General features: G+C 54.1%; 3 protein-coding genes across 6 annotated transcripts in view; 2 read left to right on the top strand and 1 right to left on the bottom strand.

Moving 5' to 3' along the window:
* Positions 1-2128: 2128 nt before the first annotated feature.
* LOC122186519 (neuroblastoma suppressor of tumorigenicity 1) lies at positions 2129-11253 on the top strand. 2 transcript variants are annotated; one of them, XM_042883273.1, is made up of 4 exons: positions 2129-2188; positions 8740-8934; positions 9026-9137; positions 9898-11253. In XM_042883273.1, exons 1-4 carry the CDS (start codon positions 2166-2168, stop codon positions 10150-10152), a joined length of 585 nt encoding a protein of 194 aa, XP_042739207.1. In that variant the 5' UTR covers positions 2129-2165; the 3' UTR covers positions 10153-11253. The 2 variants fall into 2 exon arrangements, with proteins under 2 accessions (XP_042739207.1, XP_042739208.1); XM_042883274.1 differs by lacking the exon at positions 2129-2188 and adding an exon at positions 8314-8537.
* A 2505-nt stretch (positions 11254-13758) lies between these two features.
* Positions 13759-17057, top strand: HTR6 (5-hydroxytryptamine receptor 6). The gene is made up of 3 exons (XM_042882960.1): positions 13759-14487; positions 16328-16486; positions 16571-17057. Exons 1-3 carry the CDS (start codon positions 13759-13761, stop codon positions 16982-16984), a joined length of 1302 nt encoding a protein of 433 aa, XP_042738894.1. The 3' UTR covers positions 16985-17057.
* A 1091-nt stretch (positions 17058-18148) lies between these two features.
* The window catches only part of TMCO4 (transmembrane and coiled-coil domains 4), a 37847-nt gene continuing 30989 nt past the window's right edge, over positions 18149-25006 (bottom strand). For all 3 annotated transcript variants that reach the window (XM_042882957.1, XM_042882958.1, XM_042882956.1), the window contains one exon: positions 18149-19527. In XM_042882957.1, coding sequence (XP_042738891.1) covers positions 19108-19527 — 420 coding nt within the window. In that variant the 3' untranslated portion in view covers positions 18149-19107. The remainder of the gene's footprint in view (positions 19528-25006) is intronic.

Raw genomic sequence — 25006 nt, 5'->3', positions numbered from 1 at the left:
CAGAGCTGTAATGTCCATCAGGGCACAGACCTTCTAGGCACCTGAATTTGGTGAGGTGAGACTGCAGCATCGTGTCACACTGACCCACATATCGCACTGCTTGGCATGGGAGCAGCAGTGTGGTTTGGCGCCGGTGTTTTGGGGGCAGGCAGGAAGTTCCCAGAGCCTACGGTGAGCAGGAGCCAGCAAGAGAGGAGTGTAAAAGTGCTGCTGATGTCGGCAAACCTGGCAGGGACTCGAGGGGCCTCGCTGTGAGAACTGCTCATCTCTGCCTGCATCACCTCCCTGCTCTGCCTCCCCTCTGCTCCCAGCTGCAGTGCAGCCGCCTCCAGCCCGCGCCTTGGCCACCATCCGTCCGAATGACATCTACAAGCAGCAGGTCTTCGCTCCTTGTTCTGGCTGTGATGTTGCATCACCAGAAAAAAGGGAGAAAATGTTGGCCTGGGGCTCCGACAGCCTCTCAGCAGCTTCCTCCATCCCACAGCCAGCGAGCCAGCAAGTCACGCAGCACCTCTGCCTGCTTCTTCTGACACCAGAAAACCTGCAGTCTGCTTCTTGCACTCCCCCACCCCCAGATGTACAGATGGCCGTGTTTCCCTTTCTGCTGTTTGGCTGTTTACAGCACTGGAACACAGATGAATAGTAGGAAGCAGTGAGTGAACCACAGGCTGGCTTACATGGCTGCACACTCCAAATAATCACAGCCCGGCTGAGATCCCACAGAAATCATCCAAATACTGAACTGAGGACGCGACACAGTTGGGTGAATTTCATCTCAATGTCTGTGGTCAGTTGCTTCATTTCTGGTTGTGCCTCCAGCTGATTTTTTTTCATTATCCACAGACCTGAGATGTTGCTTCCAAAACTCCGCTGTCTCCTCTTTCATCACGCAGAATAAAACACCCCCCCGGGGCAGGGGCTGGTTGTGTTGGCCCTGAGGAGCAGGCAGGGCTGAGTCCAAAACCCACCTTCAGCCCTGTGATGCAGAGGGGGAAAGAACAGGGAAATTGAGTCCTGCCAACGGTGGCGGGGGCAAAAGGCAGCTCCTTTGTCTATTGTTGGCCCTTCTGGGGCTGAGCAGCTTGGGGCCAGGTAGGTTGCATCCAGCAGGATAAGAAAGCGATGATGGAAGCAGGATTTTGCCATCCTGCTTATTTACAACATCCTATTATCCTGGGGCTGGAAGGAACCAAGCAGCAGGAAAGCATTGCTCTGCTGACAGCCTCCAGCCTTCTTTGCCATCTCCAAACTTCCTTTGCTTCTCCCAGCACAACTTTCAGCACAGCTGCTGCTTTCTTATCACCATCCCTTCCAACCCCTCTGATCTCTGGATTCAAACGGAGCCACCGGGGCCCATCTGAGCCCTGCAGGTAGCTGCGATTTGGGCAGGGCCGTGCCAGTGTTTCATGCAGCAGCCTCTGTTAGATTAATTGCATCTGTACAGAAACAGAGCCCTTCCTGTTCTGAACAATTATCGTAAGTGAAAGACGGCAGTGGACGGGGTTTCACTGGGCTGTGAGCTTTAATGGGAAGGAGAAAGGTAGAAGGAGAGAGAAAAGAGGAGCGGAGGAGAAGCGAATGAGGAAAGGTGAAAAAGGCAGGGAAAAAGCAAAGCAAAGTGTTGTAGAACGTTCCCACAGCCTTCGCCGTGGCTCAGCCTCTGCCCCAAACCCTCTCTATTACATACGACGTTTTAATAGGAAGCGTTTGCGTTCAGCGAGCCAAGCGCAGCCTTTGTTTATGTCACCGCTGGAAGCGAGCGCTGGGAAATCACCTCCGCGCACAGCTTTCCCTTCGCCCCACGGCCCGTTCGCTGGCTCAGAAGGGCACTGTGGGGCTCGCTCGGAGCCGAGGAGGAGGAGGAGGAGGAGGCGGTCCCCTCCCTCTTTCCCCCTCCTTTCGCTTTCCTCCCCCCCGCGTCCCGGTTGTGCAATAGCGGGCGGCGGGGCCGGGGGCACCGCCCGGAGCCCGGCACCGGGGAGAAGGGAGGGAGGAGAAGAGGGAAGGAGGGAGGGAGGAAAGAAGGGAGGGAGGGAAGGAGGGAGGCGGCAGCTCCCGCCCGCCCCGCGCCTCCGGGGGCCGCGGCGCCGAGGATGCGGCAGCCGCCGGGCACCGCGGGGCCGTAACCGCCCGCAGCCGCCGCCCGCGGCCCCGGAGCCCATGGGATGCGCCCGCCGTCTCCTGGGAGGTGAGTACTGCTCCGGGAATCCTCCTCCGGGATCCCCACCCCTCCCCGAGCCGCTCTCTCCCCCCCGCGCCCCGCACCCAGCCGGCACGCTTCGCTTTCTCTGCCCTTCGATTTTCTGCCTCGTTTTCTCCCCCGTTCTCCCCCGAGCGATTGATGAGGGCGCTGCCACCGGCACGAATCGCTCGCAGACGGGGCGGACTCCGGGAGATCTGCCGTGCGGTCATTAAACTATTTTCACCGCCGCCTGTTAGCTCGAATGAAATAAGAGAACGGGAGATGGAAGCGCATCTGCGGGGCAGAGTTCTTCCCGTCCGTTCCGGGGCTTTGAACGGCAATGCGCGGCGAGTCGGTTCGCAGAGCAGCGCAGGACGAGCGGCCGTTTGGGAAGCGCAGAGGAAGGTCTTCCCAGCGGCAGTCAGCTTCTCTCGCTTGAAAAGTTTGCCCTGAGAATGGATCCTGCAGCTTCTGCCTTTCCTGGAACCCGATGAAGCCGTTTATCTGAACTATCTGTGGCTGCTTCTTGAACCGTAACGCGGTGTTTCCATTTTTACAAGCATTTGCAGCAGTCGTTCTGCGCTCACTACAACAGGCTGCCCGTTTGGGGAGATTTCTCTTTTTCTTGCTCATGTTTTGGGGCCAGAACGCAGATTAGCTCATTAAAGCTGCAGTAAAATTGATCTGGACGATCCCTTATGCCATAACTTGCCTGCTAACATCTCACGAGGGCACCGTCCCTTAGAATCTTATGCTCTGCCCCGTGGACTAACTCTTTAGTACAGGATTAACCCCGTAATTCAAAATTCAGACTGTGTGCTCTGTTGGTGCAGCTGCGGCACCACAGCTTTGCCATACGGGTTCTTATGGGAAAAGAAAAATCAGCACCTCGCTGAAACAAGCAGGATTTTCCCTTGTATTTTTAGCCTCAGAACTTCTCATCCTCTTTGCAGTGTCCCACTGGCCAAAACTCTTCTGCCCGCAGCTGGCACTTTTGCTTTTTGAAGGCAGTTTCCCATCTCAAAAACAAAGCAGCTCGCCTCAAATTTGCAAAACCTCAGGACGGGAAACGGAATTTGCCTTCAGTATAAAAATCCCAAGTGTTTGCAAACAGCCCCGAGAAGAATCCGAGCTCTTGGCTTGACCTCTCAGCTCGGAATTCCATCTTGGGGAGTTTGTGGTCTTGCAAAGAGGGTGACGGAGCTCCCTCAAAGCTCAGCCTCTGGAGCGCCCGGCTGCGTCTCCACGGCGGGGAAATGAGTGCAGCTGGAGGGAGGAATGGCTCGGCCGCTTTGATCAGGCTCTTATCGACCTTCACTGCGTGTGCTGGGCCCAGCGCTGCAGTTTTGGAGAGACCGTCTGAATGTCAAGTGTGAGGTCAGCCCCAGCGCCTGGGAGTCATTGAAAACAGCAGCGGGGCTGCGAGCGGTTCCGTTGGCCCTGAAAGCCGCCGCTGTGTCTTCTCCCGTCTGAATGCCGTGGGCAAACAGTGCAGGCGATGGATTTCGGATCAAAACAGAGATTAACTGAGCGGGGGGAACAGCAGCACCGCATTTCTGCCCTCGGTTTGGCTGCGGCCAGCATGTGGCCCAAGCAGGACCGTCGCTGGGGAGCCGTCCCCGTTCTGCCCCCTCTTCCCACCTCCCGCTGTCAGCTTGGAACCCGATCGCGCCGCACGGGGCACGGCTCGATTCTTTATGCAAGTTTGGTAATGAATGAGCGGCCAAGCCGAAAGCGAGCGCGGTTGGCATTCGAGACAACACCCATCCCCGGCTGCGAGCCGGCCTTGCGCCGCGGGTGTGCTCAGCAAAAAGAAATCATCATCCCGGTGGCCACTATTTACTCAAACTGGTTTTATCTGGTTCCAGTTAGGCTTGTTTTGAGTAGGATGAGCGGTGCCAGATTCTGATCTCATTTGCACCGGCGGAGTCATTCGGAGGAGCCGGTCCCGCTTCGCTAAGTGAAAGCAGAGCTGGGCCTGCTGGGAGCCAGCACCCGGGGATGCGGCTGCGCCGGCTTCAAATCTCACACCGGGAAAAGCGAGCGCCGCTGGGACCCTTCCCAGCTTCACTGTTGGCCTCAGGAGCGCTGGCTTCACCCGAAAAAGAGGGGTGTGCAGGGACGAGGCGGCCCCTTCCACACGGGCTGGTGTAGGAACGGTGAAACTGAATGACCGCGGTGTGTGATGTTGGGGCAGCGCATGGGAAACACCGGCGTGGGGTGGAAGGCGGGCGGGAGCTGAGCCTCGCTCAGGTCTGGGCATGTGAGCACGGTGTGCAGCTGCAGTGCTGCTGTGGGTGCCTGGAGGAGAGACGGGGCAGAGGGCAGCGCTTCAGGTCGCTGCGCTTTCCTGGCCGTGGCTGCGATGCTGGAGAGATCAACCCACTGAAATGATTCCAGAAGCTGCTTACGTTGCTCTCGCCTCCACCACGGCCGTCCGTGTCCTTCCAGCAGTGCTGCTTTCAGACCCCGTCCTAAGCCTCGGTCGTTAAGTAGCTTTCCAATGACTCTTGTAGGCAGAGGAGCTTGGGTTTCTCTTTCCAGCTGCATCAGTTAGGTTTTTCAGGCACTTGGCACGCAGCTGAGAAGCCAAAAGTGAATTCTGGAGGGGAGAGGGATTTCGATGTGCTGCAGCGCTTTCATCCCTGCAAATCAGCCAGCCGTGCTGGAGTGGAAATCAGCACATTACAGAACGGGGAGCTCTGACACCTCCTGCTTCTGCAAGGAGCAGTGAGAAATGTTCCACAGTGAGAAGCAAGGCAGCGTTTGCTCCGTTAGCAGCAGCTCTCAGGATTTGTCCTTGTGCATTTTAAACATCTCAGGGTGCTCCCTTTTTGTTTTGTTGTTTCTTCCCGGATTTTGCAGCTCGGCAAAGCGAGGCCTGAGCTCTCGGATGGGATTTCTGCGTTCACTTAAGCACTCATCTGTCTTGCTGTCCTGAAGAATTACCTCTAACCACTTTCAAGCTTGATCTCTCCCCTCTCCCCTGGTGATGTTATCATGTCATTGCTCACGTTAATTCGGGACACGGCTGGCACAGCAATGGAGCCCCAAAAGGATCTGGTGCTTTCTGGTTTTTGTGGCCAAGAGCCGACTCTGTTTCCATGCAGCACAGCGGGCTCTGAGCCGCAGCTAGGCGATGTTTATAAAGCTCAGGGCTTCCTTGTCTCGCACAGCCTGCGATGCCGTGTGTGTGGCCATGGGCACCGCATACCCGTGTCACCATTTTTATGCCTTTGGCAAAACTACGAGATCCTGGCTGAGAAAAACACACATAAACACGTGAAACCACTCATGAAACGTTCCCCACGTCCACCTGCAGGCTCGTCTTCTATCACAGTCTACACCTCCCCTCTGGAAAAACAGGGTAACACTGATTAGATCTTTTTTTTTTTCCTACTTCCCTCCCCAAGTGTTCAGTTTCCAAATGGCTGGGAACAGCTGTGGGCTGGGTGGTGGGAGCTCGGCCTCGCAGGGAGTTGCTGTGATTGCTGCGCTCCGGCCGGCAGGACGATGCAGATTTCCCAGCTGCTTCCAGGCATCCTTGGAACCGTTCTCCTTCTCCTTGCAGGGCTCGGAAAGTCCTCAGGGCTGCCCAAAGCTCCACCTCCACACCCCCAGCTCCCAGGAGGCTCTGCCGTGAGCTGACACCCTTTGGCCGCGGATGTTTTGCCCTTTGGCTCCGCGGGTGCAGGTTGTGGCTGGAAAAAGGGCTTTGGGTTCCGAGGCTGCAGCTGCACGCATGTTGTTTGTCTCCGGAGTCCGGGATGTGCCAGGCTCCAGGGCTGAGTCATTTCTTTGCTCCTTCATCAGGGAGAGGATGCGGGGCTGTGAGAGAAGCATTTTTCTTCTGGCTTCAGAATCCTGGTGGTCAGGAGCGACCCCAGGTGTCTTCAGGGCAGAGCCTGGGCACCGCGAGGGAGGGAAGGAACGCAGCTGGGGACGGGCGGCAGGGGAAGCTGTAGTTCCAAAGAGGGGAGACCTTCAGGGCTGATGATCTGCAGAACTGAGCTGAACTTTCTGCTTGGAAAGCTTTGACCAGAAAAATCCGTGCCCTGCTGTGGAGAGGAGAAAGGCCCTGTGCTCAGGGTGGTGCTGGCCCTGCCGGCAGGCCAGGCTTGGGTTCAGTGCTGGGGAGCACACACTTGTTCCTTGAGGGGTTGCACCATGTAATTTAGCTTGTCACTGAGGAATGTGCTCAGTGCCTTTATTTAATGGTGGGTTTGCAAACCTGCTCGGATACCTCGTCTTCCTTTCTCGCTTCCCTTCGCAGCCAGGGAGGAGAAGGAAAGCGGTGCTTTTGTCCCCCGCCCTGTGGCTGCTGTCAGATGGATGGTTTTCATGGCAGCTCTGTTTGCTCGGCTGGTTCAAACGATGCCAGAGAACGAGGCACAGCCGCCAGCAGGCTGCTTCCAGCCCCAGCTCCCTCCCAAACTCAGCTGCACTGCTGTAAATGTGCCTGGTGCCTCTGCAGCCCCTCTGCAAACAGCACCAGCCCCACACTGCTGGGGCCGTGGTCGTGAAGGCACCCTTGCTCAGGAAAGCAGAGGGCTTCAGCATGTGCTTAAGTGCTTTCCTGACTCCAGGCCAGGGTTTGTGCTTTAGCAGAGCACAACCTCACCCGCCTTCCTCTCGGGATTGGAGGCAGGATCCCAGGTGCTCCAGGTGATCCCTGGTATCTGCTGAGCCAGGCTGCAGCAGGATGCTCCATTGGAGCTGCTTGCCTCTTTGCCGCCATGTGTACATGCAGAGAAACCTGGAAAAAAAACCAGCCACCACCTTCTTTGCAAGGAAGGAAATTGCTTTCTAATCGGGCATGTGGAAGTGAACTTGCGTGCTGACTCCTGAGGAATTTCAGCTGTTCCCCAGGGGGTTTGCAATTGCTGTTTGGGTCACATCCCGGCTCTGATCTCGGTCTTGCCTTTGGGAGTGGGATTCCTCAGCACAGAGCCGCTGGCATTTGAGGAATGAGTGATGCTTGCTTCAGAAAACCAAGCGAACGCAGTGTGTGCAGCTCAGCTGCGTTTTCCTCAGCAGAAAATTTCAGAATTTGCCTAGTGAAACGGAAAGAATTCTGAGGGAAATGAGCCCTAAGAATTGTCTGCAGGACAAAAGTTTAATCACACTGCTCTCATTAACGGCGACGTGAGTTCAGGGGCTGAAACCTTCTGCTCCTCTCCAAGCAAAACCTGCACAGCCTGCTTTGCACGGACCAGGCCTACAGAAGTGGTGCTACATTATATCATTTCAGTTCCTGTACGGTCAGCAAGTAAGAAAAGTTAGCAGAGACCCCGACCTGCTCTGCTCAGAGATGGTGGGGCCAGGGAGGGGGGCTTTGCTGTGTTGGGATGCAGGGCAGGGAGGCGGCTCGCTCTGTGTCCCTTGTGAAGAAGGGTTCCTGAGTCAGACCCGGAGCTCAGCCTCAGCAGAGGGCTACCAGGGCTGGACCCTCTCCCCTGTAATGGCCTTACAGCAGCAGAGCTGAGCTCTGAAAGCCTCAGCAGTCCAGACAAACTTGGTGGCCCTCAGGCTGATGAGGATGGCGCGGAAGGGCTGAGTGCACGGCTGGGAGGACTCCAAGCAGAGCTGACCCCAGTGGCCCGGGCTGATAAACACGGCGTTCTTCCTTTCCGTTAGAGGGCTGGGCCTGGGAGCCATGGGAATCAATGGGAGTCTTTCCAGTGTGGGCTTTGGATCTTTGTCTGGATAAACAAATAGAAGGAAATAACAAATAACACGGGTCTAACAAATATTTTAGAAAGTACAAACGTCTGCCTTTCACTGCGGCTCGATCCAAACCCCACGAAGGAAAAAATGTCCCTGTTCCTGTGATGCTGTTCCATCTGCCTTTCCCCAGTGACCCCAGTTAACGCCGGCACCTCGGCCCGCACGGAAGCTGGCAGGGATCTCTGCGGGGTGCTGCCACCTCCCCGGCCGTCACCGCTGCGAGCAAAGCTCCTCCAGGCGGGCACGGGACCCCCCTTGTTTGCGGACCCATCCGCAGAAGAACCGTCGGACAGCGCCGCCGAACGGGCACGGCTCTGTAAACATCAGCGCTCCTTTGGCCGTTTCTGTGCTTTCCTGCCTCCGCAGTGAGGTTTCCTCGTCTCCCCGCTGCCTTGCAGCGACACCTGCTGCGCGCTGCTAGGAGAAGAGCGGTTTTCCTTCCTGGGAAAGCGGTTTGTCTCTGCTGGGAAGTCTTGTGGCTTTGGCTTTTAAGGTGGGAGAAGCGGAAGCGGGCAAGTCTGCGCCTTCCTCAAACACAAACATTTCTGCGGTCTGCGAGCTCTCCAACCTGGCGCAGGCTGCGGTGGCGACGCTTTTGTTTTGCAAACTCCTTCCAGCCTGTCCTTGGGTAAGATGTGGTGGAAAGGCTGCTGTTACTCCTGGCACGGAGCTCGGAAGAGAGGGTTTGCTGCAGGGGAGAGGCAGAGCGGCGCGTCCCGCTCCCTGAGCAGCGCTTCGTGTGCGCGCCCCCGCCAGGAGCTGCCGCGGGGCTGGAGATGGGTCAGCTTGCCTGTTTTCCCTCCTGCTAACGCTTTGCTCCCTGGCTCCAGTTGCAGATTTTCGGCAGAGCTGGCCATGATGTTCCGCTTTGTGGTCGGAGCTCTCTTCCCAGCGCTTCTCCTGGCTGCGCCGCCTCCCATAAACAAACTCGCCCTTTTCCCGGACAAGAGCGCTTGGTGTGAGGCCAAGAACATCACCCAGATCGTGGGGCACAGCGGCTGCGAGTCCAAGTCCATCCAGAACAGGTAGGGATCCTACCTGCCAAACCTCTCCCTGCCTTCGTCGGGAAGAGCAGGCGGCCACCCTGAGCCCTCCTCCGTCCCGCTGTCTCCACAGGGCCTGCCTGGGGCAGTGTTTCAGCTACAGTGTCCCCAACACCTTCCCTCAGTCCACAGAGTCCCTGGTTCACTGCGACTCCTGCATGCCGGCGCAGTCCATGTGGGAAATTGTAAGTATCCCTGCCTGCTCCTCTGTCTTTTCTGCTCTCTGCTTTGCACTGCCGCCTCTCTGGGGGAAGTCATTCTCTTTCCCTGAGGTTGCTCTGCTCGCAGTTTCCTCCAGGCTGCCTCAGGTGTTTCTGCCCTGGCTTGAGACGCTTGGGTGGCAGGGGCTGCTGGGAGCAGAGTGACTGTGGTGATGCACGGTGCATTTGTCGGTGTAGGAAGAAGCATCCTCTGCCAGTCCCTGCATTATTCATCCTGCGTGCCTCTGCTCTCCACCACTCCCCTTTGTCACCTGCTCCTGACTTAAGAGTCACCTCCTGCCAGTCACCCCCAGACCTCCCAGCATCTGTTTCCTGCCACATGGATCCTGGAAGGACCATAAGCGCTGTCTCCAAGGGAGGTTTGGGCAACCAGGGCACTGCCTCCAGCTCTCTGCTTTGCTTTGGACGCAGTCATTTTGGCAGATGGCTCAAGCCAAACTAGCTGAGATTATTGGCACCGTGCTTTCTGCAGTTACCCTGATGTTGCTGAGCCTGCAGTGCCTGGGGGCAGGTCCCACCTCAGCCATTTCATTTCCCCAGCTGGTACAGCGCCTCTGCAGCTGCAAGATGTTCCCAAGCACCCTCGTGTTGTGACCATGACTATTTGGGTAGCAAGCCACGATTTCTAGCTTAAAATACCCTGAGTCTGCTGTGCATGGGGCAGGTCAAGATGGCCATTGGGATCAAGCCCACGCGCTCACTGTATCCTCGTCCCTCTCCCCAGGTGACACTGGACTGCCCAGGCAACGACGAGATCCCCAGGGTTGACAAGCTGGTGGAGAAGATACTTCACTGCAGCTGCCAGGCTTGCGGCAAGGAGCCGAGCCACGAGGGAGCCCTGTTCAACGTCTACTTGAACGCGGAGGAGAACATGGCCGCAGAGGGCCCCGGCCCCCACCACTATGCCCACCACCAGCAGGAGGTAGAAGAGCCCCCCGCTTCCAGCCACCACCACCACGAGGAGGAGGGCGACGAGTGACCCGGCCCTCGCGGACTGTCCTTGCAACGCGGGCAGGCAGTGTGTGCGAGGGAGAGGGCCGGGCCTTGGGAAGGGAGGGGGGTGGTAGAGGCTTTCCTGTCTAATAGCTACCCTCACGCTTTGCTCTCCACGACACCCTGGGGCTGGAGGAGCGGTTTGAGGCACGGGCAGGACGTGGGGCTGGAGCAGCGGGGCCACAGGAGGGCTGGGGGTTTCTGATGCAAAACTACTTGCACATCATAGTAATAATATATTGAGAGGAGCGGGGACGTGGGCAGAGGGGGCTTTGGCAGAGAGTGGGAGCCGAGCCGGGCTCCCCAGGGCTGTCTGCAGGATCCTCAGCCTGCTGTGGAGCCCTCGATGAGCCCTCTGGGCTTTTCTTCTGTACGTGGCTCTTGCCTGGTCTGGAGGAAGAAGGGCGCGGCTTCCCTGCAGCCACACAAGGGATGCACATCTCTTCTGTGGGATGGGGGTCTCCCTTCTTCCTCGTGCTTCCCCTGACTGCCTTGGGGTGCCTGGGCTCGGCATGGGCGCGCTGTTCCTCCTGGCGCTCGCTGGGTCCTACTTCAACCCCCGTGCCTTTGTGTGAGGTAACTCACAGGGAGCATTTTGCCCTGGCTGTGCCTCTGTGGCTGTGTGTGAGGTTGCTGGGAGCCGTGGTGGCCAGAGCCCTTTCCTTGCTGGTCCTCAGGGCCACCACATAGCTCGCAAGGGTGAGGGAGCTGCACTGTGCCGCGGGCACTGCGGCTTCACATTTCACAGCCTGTGCTGGGGTGGTGTTGGTGGGAGCTGGCCCCTCTCCCCTCCTTCCCTGCTGCACTTTAATTGTGGTGGAGGGAGAAGGGGGACAAGTCCCGGGATGCTGATGGACCTTTGTAGGGACTGCTCTGGACCCCACTGCAGATGCGGGGCTGGGCTCAGCGTGGGGGCCCCTCCTGCTACCCCTCTCTCTGTTGTATAAAGCTAATTTCTTTGGCACTGTCCTGACAAAAGCTTCCAGAGCTTGTAACCGACGCCTCCCTCTCCTTTGTACAAGTTTTGGTTTGTGTTCTTTGTTGGTTTTTGGTTTTGTTTTCTTAAATAAATTAGTTCTGACTTCCATTTCTGGGCGCTCTGATGCCTGTCTGGTTTTCAGCAGCAAGCTGGATGTCAGAACCAGGCAGTGCAGCAGGAGAGCACAAGGAGAGCCACGGTTCCCTTAAGCTTTCTGCTGCCTTCCCTTCAAGAGCAGGGAGAGCTGCTGAAAGGAAAACCAACCGCAGGGATGCAGCACCTGGCCCGTGTCTGCAGTTCTGGTCCCATTCTCGTAGGCTGTGCACGGGCTCCCTGCGGGTTCGTGCGACCTCGGTCGGTTCTGTTGCCACTAGGTGACACTCTCGATTCAGCACGTTTTGCAGCTTCCAGGAGCGCTTCTGGGCCGGAGGAAGACAAGCTTGGACCAGGACTTCACGTAAGGTTCCAGTTGCTGGAGGGAATGCAGCATGCTCAGGTGCTCAGGCTTTGTTCAGTCTTCTCTGGAGCAGAAGCTCTGCGGTGAAGCTGAGATGCTCCAAGCTTGGGGTGCAGCGGTGCTGAGAAGGAAGCGGGGCATTGGAGCAGCAGCGAGGCCCAGCTGGGATAAACGTGTGCCGCTGCAGTGATTTATCCCAGCTGGGAGGCCGCCACAGCGTGGGCTCAGGGTGGGTTTCCTTGCTTGTTCCCAGCACAGATGGGACGAGGAAGTGAGGCTTTCCTGGTACAAACGCATTTCTAAAGCAACCTCCTGCTGCGATCAGAGCCTCGCGTGTGTGTGCTCTGCCCCGGGCTGCCTGCCAGGACAGCGTGACGCAGGGCCGGCTGGGGAGGTTTGCATGGGAGCGTCCCAGGAGGAGATCCTGCAGATGCAGAGGGGCAGAAGCCACGCGCAGGCACCCAGGGGAGCTCATCCTCCCAGGAGAGCAGCTATGGAGTGGCACACTGCTGGGGGGAGCACCGTGTTCCTCACACACACAGATGAGTCCTGCTGTGCATCTCCCTTCTGTCTTGCTCGCAGATGGCATCCAGGCCAGGCACTCCCATTCAGCTGCTAGGAAAAGTGGGACAGTTGTTGAAAAGCAGATTAGCGAAGCAGATCTCGATAAAGAGACAAAGTTCTGTTCCTTCCCTTCATTCATGTTCTTGTTTCCCACTGGTATCACAGGCAGTGTGTTAGGGTCAAACAGGCACATCCTCACAACTCACTGCTGCTCTGGCCACGGAGATGCAGGGGTGTCCCATTGTCCCATCTCTCCATCAGCACTGGGGTCGGTGCCGGCGTCTGCGGTGCCCTCAGTGGGACCTGAGCCCGTTTGAAGGACAAACCCTGTCAGCAACGAGAAGAAAACGATCAGTGTCTGCCAAGCTCCTCGAGGTACTGACTGTGAAAGGTGGAGGTGGGAGCTCAGGTTGCACGATGGCACCTCGAGATTTGGAAGCATCTTCTGGAAGATGGCATGGAGGAGCTGCTGGAGCACGTAGGGTCCTCGGCCTTGCTGCCGAAGGGACAAGTCGCCCTGGGCCCACCCAGCCCCCTGCCTGCCTCTGGCTGCTGTTTGAGAGGGCAGCTGCAGGTACTGGATGCAGGCTTTGTTGCTTTGTATCTGGTTATGCAAAATTTTGCTCTCATCAGCCGGCACTGAGGACAGAACCTTGCACTCAGCACTGGCAGTCGGGCTCAGCCGCAGAGTGCTGTTGGCCTGCAAAGTGAGCATGGGGTCTGCACAGCAGGGGGGAGGCAGAGCACGGTGCGGACTGTGTCTTTAAGGCACAGAAGGGAACTCTCTGGCTGCCACTTCGCAGAGTTTAGCCCAAATCCCCGTGTTCATTAGCAATTCACTGCATCTCCTCCTCTCCCCTCCGCCCCACCTCCTCCGTATCGGCATTTCTGCATCCTGCGCTGTGCATCGCAGAGCAGCAGGTAAAAGTCTGGCTGGCTGCTGCACGCACACCGTTCACGCACATCCCCGCACGCCCGACGCACCTCTGCCGGGGGCCAGGCACCGCCGGGCAGCTTCCCGTGCTCCTGCATCTTCCTCCCCGCGTCTGAGCGTGGCTGGGAGCATCCCCGCGCCCAGGGCTGCTCTGCCTCTCCTCGCCGTCTCCGGCTGCAGCAGCAAAGCTCAGGCACGGAGGAGGTCGGTGGGGCAGAGCCCTGCAGGTGGACGAAGGCAGCGGAGAGCTGAGAGCTGAGCATCCCCAGCGCTGCGTGGTCCGTCTGACTCCCTGGTGCAGAGCATCACAGAGTCCGGCGTGTCCTCCTGTCCAGAGCTCCCCCGGTGCCCACGGCATCCTCGGCGTCCAGCAGTGCTGTCCGGGCACATCCCGGCACGGAGGGGATTTGCAGGGACGAGCAGAAGCCTGGCTGTGAGTAACAGGGAGGAGAACCTCGCTGCTCATCGGCTCCTGGAAATGTCACTGCCTTGATTGCCAGTGAAGAGAGAGAGCAGGGGAAGAGAGGGAGAAGAGAGCAGCAAGGAGGACAGCCGGAGAGATGGAGCTCCCTCCCCTGGAGCCGGCGCCTGCCATGATCACCTAGCACAGGTGGAGAAGGTCCTCGGCTGCAGAGCCAGCCCCGCTGCCCCGCTCCTCATGGAGGGCATTTTGGGATCCCCCAATGCCAGCGTGCTGGGGGGGCGCTCACTGCTGGTGGGGAGCAGCTGGATGGCCGCCTTCCTCTGCTTCATCATCCTGCTGACCACAGCCGGGAACTCCCTCCTCATCCTCCTCATCGTCACCCAGCGCTCCCTCCGCAACACCTCCAACTATTTCCTGGTGTCCCTCTTCATGTCCGACCTGATGGTGGGGCTGGTGGTGATGCCCCCCGCCATGCTCAATCAGCTCTACGGCCACTGGGTGCTGAGGGGAGACTTCTGCTCCCTCTGGTACGCCTTCGACGTCATGTGCTGCAGCGCCTCCATCCTCAACCTCTGCGTCATCAGCTTGGACCGCTACCTGCTCATCATCTCCCCTCTGAAATACAAGCTGCGCATGACATCCTGCAGGGCCCTCTGGCTCATCCTGGCCACCTGGACCTTGGCTGCTCTGGCCTCCTTCCTGCCCATCAAACTGGGCTGGCACAAGCTGGAATTCGAGGTTTGGTCTCCAAATGTCACCTCCCGGGGGGACGAGGAGCAGTGCCGGCTGGTGGTCAGCTTGCCTTACGCCCTGGTGGCCTCCTGCCTGACTTTCTTCCTCCCATCCGCCGCCATCTCCTTCACCTACTGCCGCATCCTCCTGGCAGCTCGCAAGCAAGCCGTGCAGGTGGCTTCCCTCGCCTCCAACGTGGCCACTGCCACCACCACCGAGAGCATGGAGCAGGTGAAGGGCTGCAGCTGGGGGGGCGGTGGGGAAATGGTGACGGCGTCCTCTGCAGGAGCCAGGGAGCAGGGAAGGCTGGGAAGCCCACGCAGCTTGAATCTGAGTATGGGGGGCTCCAGCATGTGCCTTGTTCCCATGCACCGTGTCACAGCCCCAGAACGCAGGTGGGCTCCTTGTGGAGAGGAGGTGTGCAGTGGGGAGCCATGCATCTGTGATGGGACAGGAGCACACAGCCCTCATCACACTCCTGCAGCCTGCAAGCAGCAAATCCACCGCTGCCAGCCATCAGCAGCATCTCCTGTTCTCCCGGATAAGAGTGGGGATCTGGGGCAACAACCACCTCCATAGAGGGAGGACGGTGGCTCTGCGGTGGTGCCCACGTTCATCCCAGTGATGCTGAGCGTTGAAGCTGCTCAGGAGCACAGGAACAGCATGAGCAGAAGCAGAGAAATAAATTCAGATGCAAAAATGCTCAGTGGTACAAAATAAATGCTGCTTTCGCTCCCTCTCGTGTCATCCCAGAGGGCTTTAATCTTATCTTTCAACTAGCAAATCTTGACTGTGGTGGGTGTGAGCCGTATGGGGGAGAAGGAGCTTAAACAGCAAATAGGAAATTCTGGAGGGCACCTTATTTTGCACATCCAGGTTCTGTTTTTGTTACCTGGCCTACAATAGGAACTGCAAGATAGCTCTTTACTTGAGCTTGCTGGTTAAGCAGCAGCACGTGTGTTCCTGCAGCCAAAGCGTGGCTGCAGCTGGGGCTGTCTGTATATCTCCAGGAGAAGGTAATTGCCACTAAATCTAACAGCTTTAATTCCTTCTAATAGGCTTTATTGACCTCATATCCTACAGGAAAAGACAAACTTAATTGCATTGAAGTACCTTGATTTGGTTTGTTGTTCTCTTTTAAGAAAGGAGGCAGGACTCAGACCTAGCCAGCCCTCCTGCGCACGATGAGCTGCACCAGGCTCTGAAAAGGAAAATGAGAATCAAAGGAGAGGCAGGCAATATCAAAACATGTTTGTTTTCTTTTCCCCTGGGTGACGGGTTTTTGGGCTCCATGGAGCAAACCAAACCCAACCACGCCAAGCCCAATTCAACCAAATTCAACTCAACCCAACCAAACCCATCACAGCCTGATGGCCCCACTGCTGTACTGCTGGGGGATGCCCAGGTGCTTTCCTCTGCCACGGGGAGCCTGCACCCACCAACTTTTCAGCTGAATTGAAATGAGGCAAACGTCCCAGCAGGGTGCAGGTTGTAGGTTGTTGATAGGAGCCTCACATCAGCTCAGGTGAGTGGCCGGCTGAAAATGCAGTGTCAGCTTTTAAATGGATTCTTGTTCTCTTTTTGGGCAGGAAGCTGAGTGGCAATAGGGCCTCACCTAATTGTGGCAAAGCTGAGATACTAATGAATTCTAGATTGCAAGAAGGGACAGAGAACTGAGTTAGTGACGGTGTTTGTAGGCTGAAATGCTTGATGTCCCACTTTAAAAATATGATTATTTTGCTGCTCTACTCAGCAGCCAGAGCTGCCTCTTCGGGGCACACTCTACTCTCACCAAAGCACTGACCGAGCTGGGTTTCCTGTGTAACTTAATGATAAAGCTCCTGTTTTACAGGGGAAAAAATAATCTTGTCAGTGTTGAGGTTTTCTATTGCTTCCTCTTCCTGATTTATGGTACAGAGGTGGTGGGGTGGGCCGTCCTCCCGCCTCTGCCAGAAGGGATGTAAGAGTGGGATTTTCTTGCAGGATTTGCAGCACCAAATGCCACTTCCCTTGGGCAGGAGGGTCCGGCCTGGGGAGAAGTTCTTACTCACCACCCCAACTCCCACTGCAGGTTCCCCATGCCCCAAGTCAGCCTGCAGCTGGTAGCGAGAGCAGGAGGTTTGCAAACAAGCACAGCAAGAAGGCGCTGAAGGCCAGCCTGACACTGGGCATCCTGCTGGGCATGTTCTTCGTGGCCTGGCTCCCCTTCTTTGTCACCAATGTGACACAGGTAAGCAAGTTCTTGGGTTTTCTTTTGGCAGAGCGAGCTTTTTTTTCCAGTGGCAGTCGCCGCTGACCTTGCTGTCCCCCCCAGGCAGTGTGTGACTGTGTCCCTGCTGGCTTCTTTGACGTGCTCACCTGGCTGGGCTACTGCAACAGCACCATGAACCCCATCATCTACCCGCTCTTCATGAGGGACTTCAAGAGAGCCATGGGCAAATACCTGCCCTGCTGCCGGCGCACCGGGGAGCCCCGGCCCAGCGCCATCTCTCTCTCCATGAGGAACTCCAACAGCGGGCCCCGTGTGGCCACATCCCTCAAGAATGTCTTCGCTTTGCAGGCTGAGACCGACTCCGTTGTCTCCGAGGCTGTGGCAAATGAACACAGCCTGCTGCCAGCAGCTGAAGGCGCCCTGCCTGCCCCCACTGCTCGCTTGGTCGGCCTTTTTGAGATGGAAAACCCAGAGCTGGAGCTGCAGCGCCGGCAGCTCGGCACCCCTGAGGCCTGAGGGCCAGCCTGGGTATGTCTACTGCGCCCAGGGGAGGAGCTCAGCTTCTGCTTGTACAGCCCAGCAGGTCGCCCCTAACTCACATCAAGGGGAGAAAAACAGATGGGAAGCACGTCCCGTGACTCACGGGCAAGATTCGGGGCTGCTCCAGTCCTCAGCACATCATGTCCCCTGGGGACTTAATCTTCTCGCCTGATCTGGGCTGTATCTGTCAGTTTCCTGTGAAAGCAGTGACTTGCAGCATGCTGAAACCATCCCATGTAATCACGAGCAGGCTGCTCTATGGGGGATTAAATCTGATGCAAAATGCTCAACGCTGCTTTCTGGATACTCCACACGGGTGTGGGTGTTCAGCCTGTTTGTAGCTCCACGGGTATCCTGACAGTAGTAAGGAACGAAATAAGCTTCCCTTTAGCTTTCATCCCACAGCTTCCTATTTCTGGCATACAGCCATCACACTTTGCTCTGACAACCCATCAATTTGAAGATGATGCTGTTAGAAATCTTTTTTTTTTCCAATGCAGTCAGCAGGCACTTAATAAACACCAACAACTTTTTTCTGCTAATACTTCCTCAAGTGCCTTTCAGATCAGAGATGGGTTGGTCGGCTGTTGCTGTGCCCTTCCTGGACTGGTACTCCACCAGGAGGTTTCGGCTGCCCTCCTGAAGCCCACACTTGTACAAGTGAACCCCAAGCATCCCTCCAACACAGGAGGCCAGGAGAAGAAAACCGCACGCCAGGCGAAGTCTCATTCACTGTCTTCCTGTGTTGCTGTGCTGTGTGTTCGACTGCATGAGAAATAATCCAGAGGTAAGGTGTATGAAAGCTCGGGAGGTTGCTGGCACAGGCAGGGCTGCAAGTGAATCAAAATCACAAGCTACAATTGCACTGAGTCAATGAAACATTCCAGATCGGGAGGTGGGAAGGTATTCATAGCACACAGCACTTGTTTTAATGCTGAAAAACCCAGACGTGCTCACAGGAGGGAGTTTATCCTCTTGCCACGTTCTTGCTAGGTTGCATTTTCTTGGGCTGAGGAGAAAAATCAGTCAGAAAAGGAACTTGTGTAAAGCTGAGTCCCTCCAGGTTGAGACTGGGCAAAAAGGGAGCGGATGTCAATTCACTTTATGGAAGGAGGGAGAAATCAAACAGGTTCATGTTTATTCTATGCCAAGTATTAGCTTTATTTTAAACCAATTAAAAATATGACTAGAGGGGGCTTTTAAGGCTGGAGATGTGTGTGGGATGGCAAGAAGAAAGTCTCCATGTGTTGCTGGCTTGCAAGGGAAAAAGCTTCACGAAGCACTAAGTCATAAAAAGCCCATTCTGTTTTTGGCTGTCCTTCACCTATGGGACTCAAAGCATGTTCCTAGTGGTAACGAGGTCTCAGACACTCATCACCTTCAGTTTGCAGGAAGGGAAACAACCTTGTTGGTTGGAAAGTGTCAGAGCCATGGTAGCAAACCTGCAGCAGAGTGGGGAGGGCAGCCAGAGGCTCTCAGCCTTTCGCCCCCCTGCTTAGCAGAGCTGAAGTGGAAAAATGCTTTTAATGACCTACTAATGAGTCCCCCTCCACAATATGCTTAAAGATACCCACAGAGCCACCTGCTTTCCCAAGAGCTAGGTACCAGAAAGATAATGGTGGCAGCTGCTTCCCTCAAGAATAAAAGAGCTTGTGCAATGAGGGGATTGCCACTGCTTCCTGAGGAACTATACTGATTTGGGCCAGAATCGGCCTTTTCTTGTCAGTGGGAGATGCTGTGGGAAATTGCTGTGAGAGCTGTGATACTGTGATGCCATGTGCTGGGCCCTCAGCAGGGTCTGAAAGCTGCAGCTCAGCTCTGTGGGTTTTACTGATTGTGCTCTGAGAGTAGTTTTAGTGCTGCGCATCCCTGCCCGTCACAAAGAGCTGCAACTGGCCTCCATGCAGGCCAGGCAAAGTGTGGGCTTGCTGATGGTTCTGCTGCCTCCCACCCAGCCACACGGCAGCCTTGGGAGCTGCAGGGCAGCAATTCACGAAGCTCTGCAGACTGTGTAGGGCAGGAGGCTGAGGACGGCTCCGTGCAGCTGATGCTGGGCACAATGCACGTGGCAGCTGCAAGGAGAGGTTTGGAGGTTCAGTTCAGTCTGTGTTATCACCTGCTGCCTGCTTTGCACTGCTGGGGCAAGCTGGGCAGGGAGGTGAACTCTCTGCAGAGAGAGATCCAGGGGAATCCTGTCGGTGAGCACAGCTGGCCAAGGATTCATCTCCTGGGTGCAGGCTGCCATCGCTGCTCGTGCCAGCACTCGCAGGCTGTGTCAGTGCAGAGCTCACGCTGGTGTTGGTTGTGGGTGCTTGGCAGTCACTGTCAGCTCCATCCTCCTCCTGCACAGTGTTTTCCTCTTCCTGAGTCTCACTGCCTGCTGCTCGTTGTGATTTCTTGGCTAGAGGGGAGAAAAGTCTGGTGCTGCCCTTCTCCTCCTGCTGACATTCCTTGGTTTTAATGCCCACAGCTTTTAGAATCGTGTCCATTTGCTTCATGTAGTCCAGGTGGCCGCTGACCTACAAGCAACAGGAGGAGTGCAGTTAGGGGAAAGCTAGGGGGAGCCCAGCTCAATCCAGTCCTCTATCCCAAAAGCCACCGCCGCCATGAGATCTGGCTTCAGCTCCAACAGGCTGAAAGGGACAGGTCTGAAGAATGTGGTATTCTCTGGAAATCCCCCTACATGGCTGTGCTCCTGGACCACTTTACCCCTGAGAAATGCATGTTTAAATGCAGAGTGACAAGACTAGACTCTGAGTGCCATGAGGGTAAAGGAGGAGGTGATCTGCTCTGGTGACAGACTCCCAAGCAGGAGATTCCTTGACTCAGTTCAACTCCCTGTTCTCAGTTAAATTACACACCCTCCCTGTGCCTCAGCTTCCTTGTAAAAGCAAACGTCTCATTTGTATCGAGATAAAGTAACTGGAGCAACAACTGCTGAGTGTGTTGGCTGGAAGACGAGGCAGTATTTAAATGTGCATTGATCAGTCCCATATAAAACTGGAAGTCCACAAGGTTTTAAGTTCATAAACCAAATTAAAACCAGCAGTATGTTGTTGCAAATAACCAGACATTTATCTGTAGGGTGATTTCCACGATAAGATAAACCCTTCTGATGCAGATGTTAGGAATGTGTCCTTCGTGTCAGGGCACAGGAGGGAGAGAAAACCTCCTCTGCAGTGGTAATTATTGTTACGTGCTAAAGGCAGAAGCTGCCCTTTCTGATTCAGATGTCCTGTTCAAGCCCTACGTTAGAAGTAACTACAGCCAAGACCCTCCTACAGAGCAGTCTGCAGATCTCCAAAGCTGGAAGCACAGTGCAGAACACAGAGCTCCTGCCCAATTGCGTGAAGCAGCCTCTGAGTGGCAACATTTGGAGGCACTTAGGACTTGGAGCAAAATGAAGGATTTAATCAGCACGTCAGTAATGCAATATGCAACTTTAATCAGTCCAGATGGCTCAACAAGCTCTTGATGTTTTGAACAGATCAGTTAATTAAAATAACCATCCAGGGTCTCGTGGACCGGCTGTTAAGACGCTCTCCCCAAAAGTACAAATCTTTTGCTGCCCCACAGCAGAGCTTGGTGCTAAAGAAGGAAACGAGCACAGCGTTGGACAAGGTGAAGAGAAACAAGAACGCAACAGACTGGCTGGGAAGGACTGCTGGATCTCTTGGTTTGCTGTGTTCTGAAACCCCTATGGCCGCTACAATCGACCTGTGGTGGTCAGTGCTTGGGGTAGAAGTGGCACTGGGTGACATGGCATGGAGCAGTCATAGATGAACTAGATGATGACCTCAGTGGTTGGAATCTTACTGAACCATCACCGACAGAACAGCAAGCAAAATTCCCTGCTATTTCCAAGCTGTGAAGGCATCCTAGTGGGAAAATTGAGCAATTCTACTTCTCAAAAGCCTGTTTCCATCTGCTGTGCAAAGAGCTGAATGCTTCTGCTGGGTGTGCTGGGAACTTCTACATTGCAATGGACAATAAAATCTTTGAAGACAAATAAACAGCTGCTTGATTCTTTGTCAGAACAAAGTGCAGGAGGAACAGCAAAACAAAAGGAATGGAAAAGTGCTCCTGTAACCAAAGCAAACAAATTCATGCTTGTTATAAGGAAATGAAAACAGTGGGTTAGGTTTATCACTGTGCTAAGGTGACTTCTCCCCTCTTGTAACTGATGGTGCTTTGAGTCACTGGAGGACACAACCCAAATATTTATACCACCAATTTGGGACAATTTGATTATAGACAGTAACAGCAATCAGGTGGATCTATCAGTCAGCTGGAGGAGCCATCAATTCACAGAGTGATGGAACGATTTTCAATTAACATCAAGAGTTTCCTCATCTTGGCATCACCAGTGAACCATCTGCAGGATTTCCTTCTGACAAACACAAGTTTAAGGGAAGAAACTCAAATGCCTCCATTTCTGCTTTCCAAAAATCCTCAGTCATGGATACTGCCTCAAAACCCATGCAGCTTTCTGCTTCCATACGGTGGCAAGGTCTGGCTGATGGCAGGGCTCCCAAGCTACGCTGATTATCAACTCAAATGCAGGCATTTTGGCCAAGCTGGAAGGCTTGGAGTTTCTCCCACTTGTCAGAGTGCTGCCTGATAGAGGACATTTGGTTTTGCCAAAATTTCCTGTTTTCCCCAGAGTTTTCTGGAAGCTTTTGGCAAAGACCCAGCAACCTCACACTGCTCAGCCAGAGGAATGGTGCTGGAGTTGGAGTGCATGCAAAAGCCAGTGGAAGAGAGGATTCCATCATGAGAACCATCAGAACATCAAGCAAACCTTGAAAGAGGCTGTGACTGGCTCGAGTTGCCACAGAAACACAATTCTCCAGTATTCATTCTTTGGAAACAACCTTCTCCTGAACAGAAGACAGTGAACATGACCAGTAATTCAGAAGCTGGAATTTAAATGGATTAATAAAAAATGTAGATTTGACATCTGCAACAAGTTATATTTGTGGAAAACTTTGTGGAGCTGAAGTTACTTTGAAAAGACTCTCAATGTCTCTTGCATTATTCCTCTTTAATGTTTCTATTCCTGCTCTGAATAACTGATGGAATAAGGATTAGAGCATGATTCAGCCAGAGGTAATAGGCTTTGCTTCTAAGTCATCCCTTTGCACAACTGCAATTCTTTGGATTGAATAATTCACCAGCTCGACTGGTAAAAGTTCTGCTTGAATTTCAGTGACACTTGAGCAAGACAGCAATTTTTACACACAATCACCTTTCAGCCACAGCTCACTGATCAAATCCTTCTCACCGCTGTAACTGGGGGCTCAGGCCAGTTTCACACCAATGCCATTACTTCCCTCTGTGTTTTTCTCCACCAAACTTTGATACCTTTTGTGGGCACACGTTGATGTTGGCAGTTCTGGGTGAGCACTGTTTTTCTGTTTGGAGTTGTGCATTGCTGAGAAACTCACAGAGTTTTCCTCTCAACCCACCTCTGCCAGTTCCAAGAGCACTATGATGGAGAGCTTTAGCTACGTGGTGTGTGAACACTGAGCCTTTCCAGCCATGTCACTAAACATGCCACTTACTCCTACAGTGGCTGTAATCAAATACTTATCTGCCTGTGCTAAGTCAAGTAGAAGGTACTTAAATTAGATGTTATAAGGAACGTCTTAAAGGCCTGGAATACACCAGGCACGTAATTGTAGCTGGGAAATGGTTTGAACATAATCTCTTAGACCTCAGAGGAAAAGAGATGCCCCAAAATAAAGGCTGCATTAATGTACTGAAGCACCTGGAAGACCCAGAAATCTGACATCATGAACTACAGCAGTCCACCAGCGATGCAACACTGATCAAGTCAGGATGATGGAGAAGTTTTAGAGGAGCTCAGTTTCTGCAAATGAGGACTCTGAGATGAGATGAACTCTCCGTATCCGGATGGTGTAACTGTGCCTGCAGCAGGGGGAGACTCCTCCCCTGTGACTCTGACAAAGACCCATCACCCCTCCTCTCCCCTTCTTCCTCCAGGAATAATGAGATCTGGAAGTCAAATGTTACCAAAACAGACCAGATTTTCAGCTTCATGGAATGAGATCAGTTTTCACCAGCTAAGCTCTGGGGTGCAGAGCACGCTTCAGCATTCTCTGAAGGGCATCCCCAGCTCCTCCTCTTCCTTACCTGCCCGTAGCACAGGTAACATCTCTTACCAAATCTCAGACCAGGAAACCAAATCATGACTTATGCTCAATGGCACAGGAAATAAGCATGAACCTGGCTAGTTCCAGTGAGTTGGAATGAGTTCTTGCTGCACCATTCGCAAAATGACTTTTCCTGCAGCTCCTGTCCTGTGCCTCATCTCAGACTGCTCAAGAAGACTCATCATTTATGAGACTTGTACTGATCCCAAGCACTTACTCTGGGGCAATGGCTCATATCTCCCTCCGCTCCCATTTTGCTGATGGAAATGACTGTACGTGCTGAAAGGAGGAAATGATGTGGTGGCTGAAGAGTGATAACAGCTTCCAAGATAACGCCTGGGTTATGAGGGCATAACTCTCCTCCTTACATCACAACACCCACTTCTGCACTGCCAGAAATCAAACTGCCCTCTCTCTTTTAGTGGGTCATTCAGTGAGAGCTGTGCTCTTTAGTGTCATTCTCCCGGTGCAGATTACAGCCTCTTGTCCTTTACTGTCTCCCATGCCAGACTGAAACTTTGGATGGGTGGCTTTAAGGCATGGGTTCAACCACCAGCAGGTAGGACAGAGGAAACAGGAAGCTAAATTCTCCTAAATCCACGTGACTGTTCTTTGTGTAGCCACTCTTCCAGAATCAAACATTATTAATACAACGTAGGAAAAACTTCCACTGCTTTCACTGGCAGTTTTCCTTGTGTAACGGCTGTGTGATTGGGATGGCTGCTTGCAAAACCTACAGCTACAAACCTGTTTGCTATAAACCTGTCAAGAACAGAGTCTGCACTGTCTGCCTTTATGAGAACAAATTTTTATAGGGTACTTCAAAATGGTTCTCTTTGCCTTTTAGGAGCAGCTAAATATCCCCTGCCTTCCAAGGGGTACATCAAGATTAAGCAGTACGTCTGTGATGGAGCAAGGAGGAGCAGCGCCCTTTGAGTTTTCATCTGCCACCAAGGGAAAACAAACTAAAAGTTATTAATGGCTCAGTTTGCAGTTTTTTGGAGAAAGCCTTTCAGTTCCTTCCTCTGATTCAATATATTAACACTATCAGTGCCCACTCCTTGAATTCTAAAGATAAAACGTCTTTAACATGTATTTAATATATGATTCAATTGTCAGAGCTCCCAAATGTGTTCAACAGCAAGAGACACCCCTCAAAACTAAGGCCTGACCACTTCAGGGTTGCAGGGACACATGAAGAGGAAGAAATCATCTCTGTGAGCTTTTATATCCCAGTGCAGCCCAAATAATAGAGGGACAGACCCCTTACAGCCTAGCAAACCACTAGACTTGTCTTCACAAAGACTTGCACATCCTTCTGGGAAGAAATCATCATCAAACTTGGCCACCAAAGAACTGTTCCAGCACCACCACCAACAGCACTTCCCTTCTGCCAGCTGACAAAGGGATGAGAAGAAAAGAAACACATATTTGGGATGCTGAATAGATTGAGAAGAAAACCTTGTGAGACTAAAGAGGAGACACTAAGGAGTTATTTCAGGGGAGATCAGTTCCCTGTGACACCGTGAAGAGGACTGGATTTGTCTGCCTTCCTGTGTGCAGATTTGAGAGAACGCTCTCCAGGAGCCACTGTCTGAAGCCAAGTTCTGCACCTCACTGCTGCTCTTGTGATCCTCTTCATTCCTGTTACCATGGGAGGTGGCACTGCTCATTTGAAACAAGTGGAATAAGGGTATTAACGAGAACAGGCAACCTTTTGCATTTCCAACTCCCCGTGTTCTTAATTAATCCCCATTTTGTAACCACAATTAGTTCTTTGCTTCAAGTCTTGGGAATACTAGAAATTAACAAACAACAGTTT

The sequence above is a fragment of the Lagopus leucura genome, unplaced genomic scaffold (genome assembly GCF_019238085.1).
Source record: "Lagopus leucura isolate 7727_CA_CO unplaced genomic scaffold, USGS_WTPT01 Super-Scaffold_100037, whole genome shotgun sequence".
In the NCBI taxonomy this organism is placed as follows: domain Eukaryota; kingdom Metazoa; phylum Chordata; class Aves; order Galliformes; family Phasianidae; genus Lagopus; species Lagopus leucura.
This window is presented reverse-complemented; position numbering and strand designations above follow the sequence as displayed.

What these genes read in the sequence shown, in the direction of transcription:
- LOC122186519 (XM_042883273.1), top strand. Translation starts at nt 2,166, where the DNA reads ATGCGCCCGCCGTCTCCTGGGAG. An exon ending in CGCCCGCCGTCTCCTGGGAG is followed by an intron (nt 2,189 to 8,739) that starts GTGAGTACTGCT and finishes CCCTGGCTCCAG; the next exon opens with TTGCAGATTTTCGGCAGAGC. An exon ending in TCCAAGTCCATCCAGAACAG is followed by an intron (nt 8,935 to 9,025) that starts GTAGGGATCCTA and finishes CTGTCTCCACAG; the next exon opens with GGCCTGCCTGGGGCAGTGTT.
- HTR6 (XM_042882960.1), top strand. Translation starts at nt 13,759, where the DNA reads ATGGAGGGCATTTTGGGATCCCCCAATGCCAGCGTGCTGGGGGGGCGC. An exon ending in CCACCGAGAGCATGGAGCAG is followed by an intron (nt 14,488 to 16,327) that starts GTGAAGGGCTGC and finishes CTCCCACTGCAG; the next exon opens with GTTCCCCATGCCCCAAGTCA. An exon ending in TTGTCACCAATGTGACACAG is followed by an intron (nt 16,487 to 16,570) that starts GTAAGCAAGTTC and finishes TGTCCCCCCCAG; the next exon opens with GCAGTGTGTGACTGTGTCCC.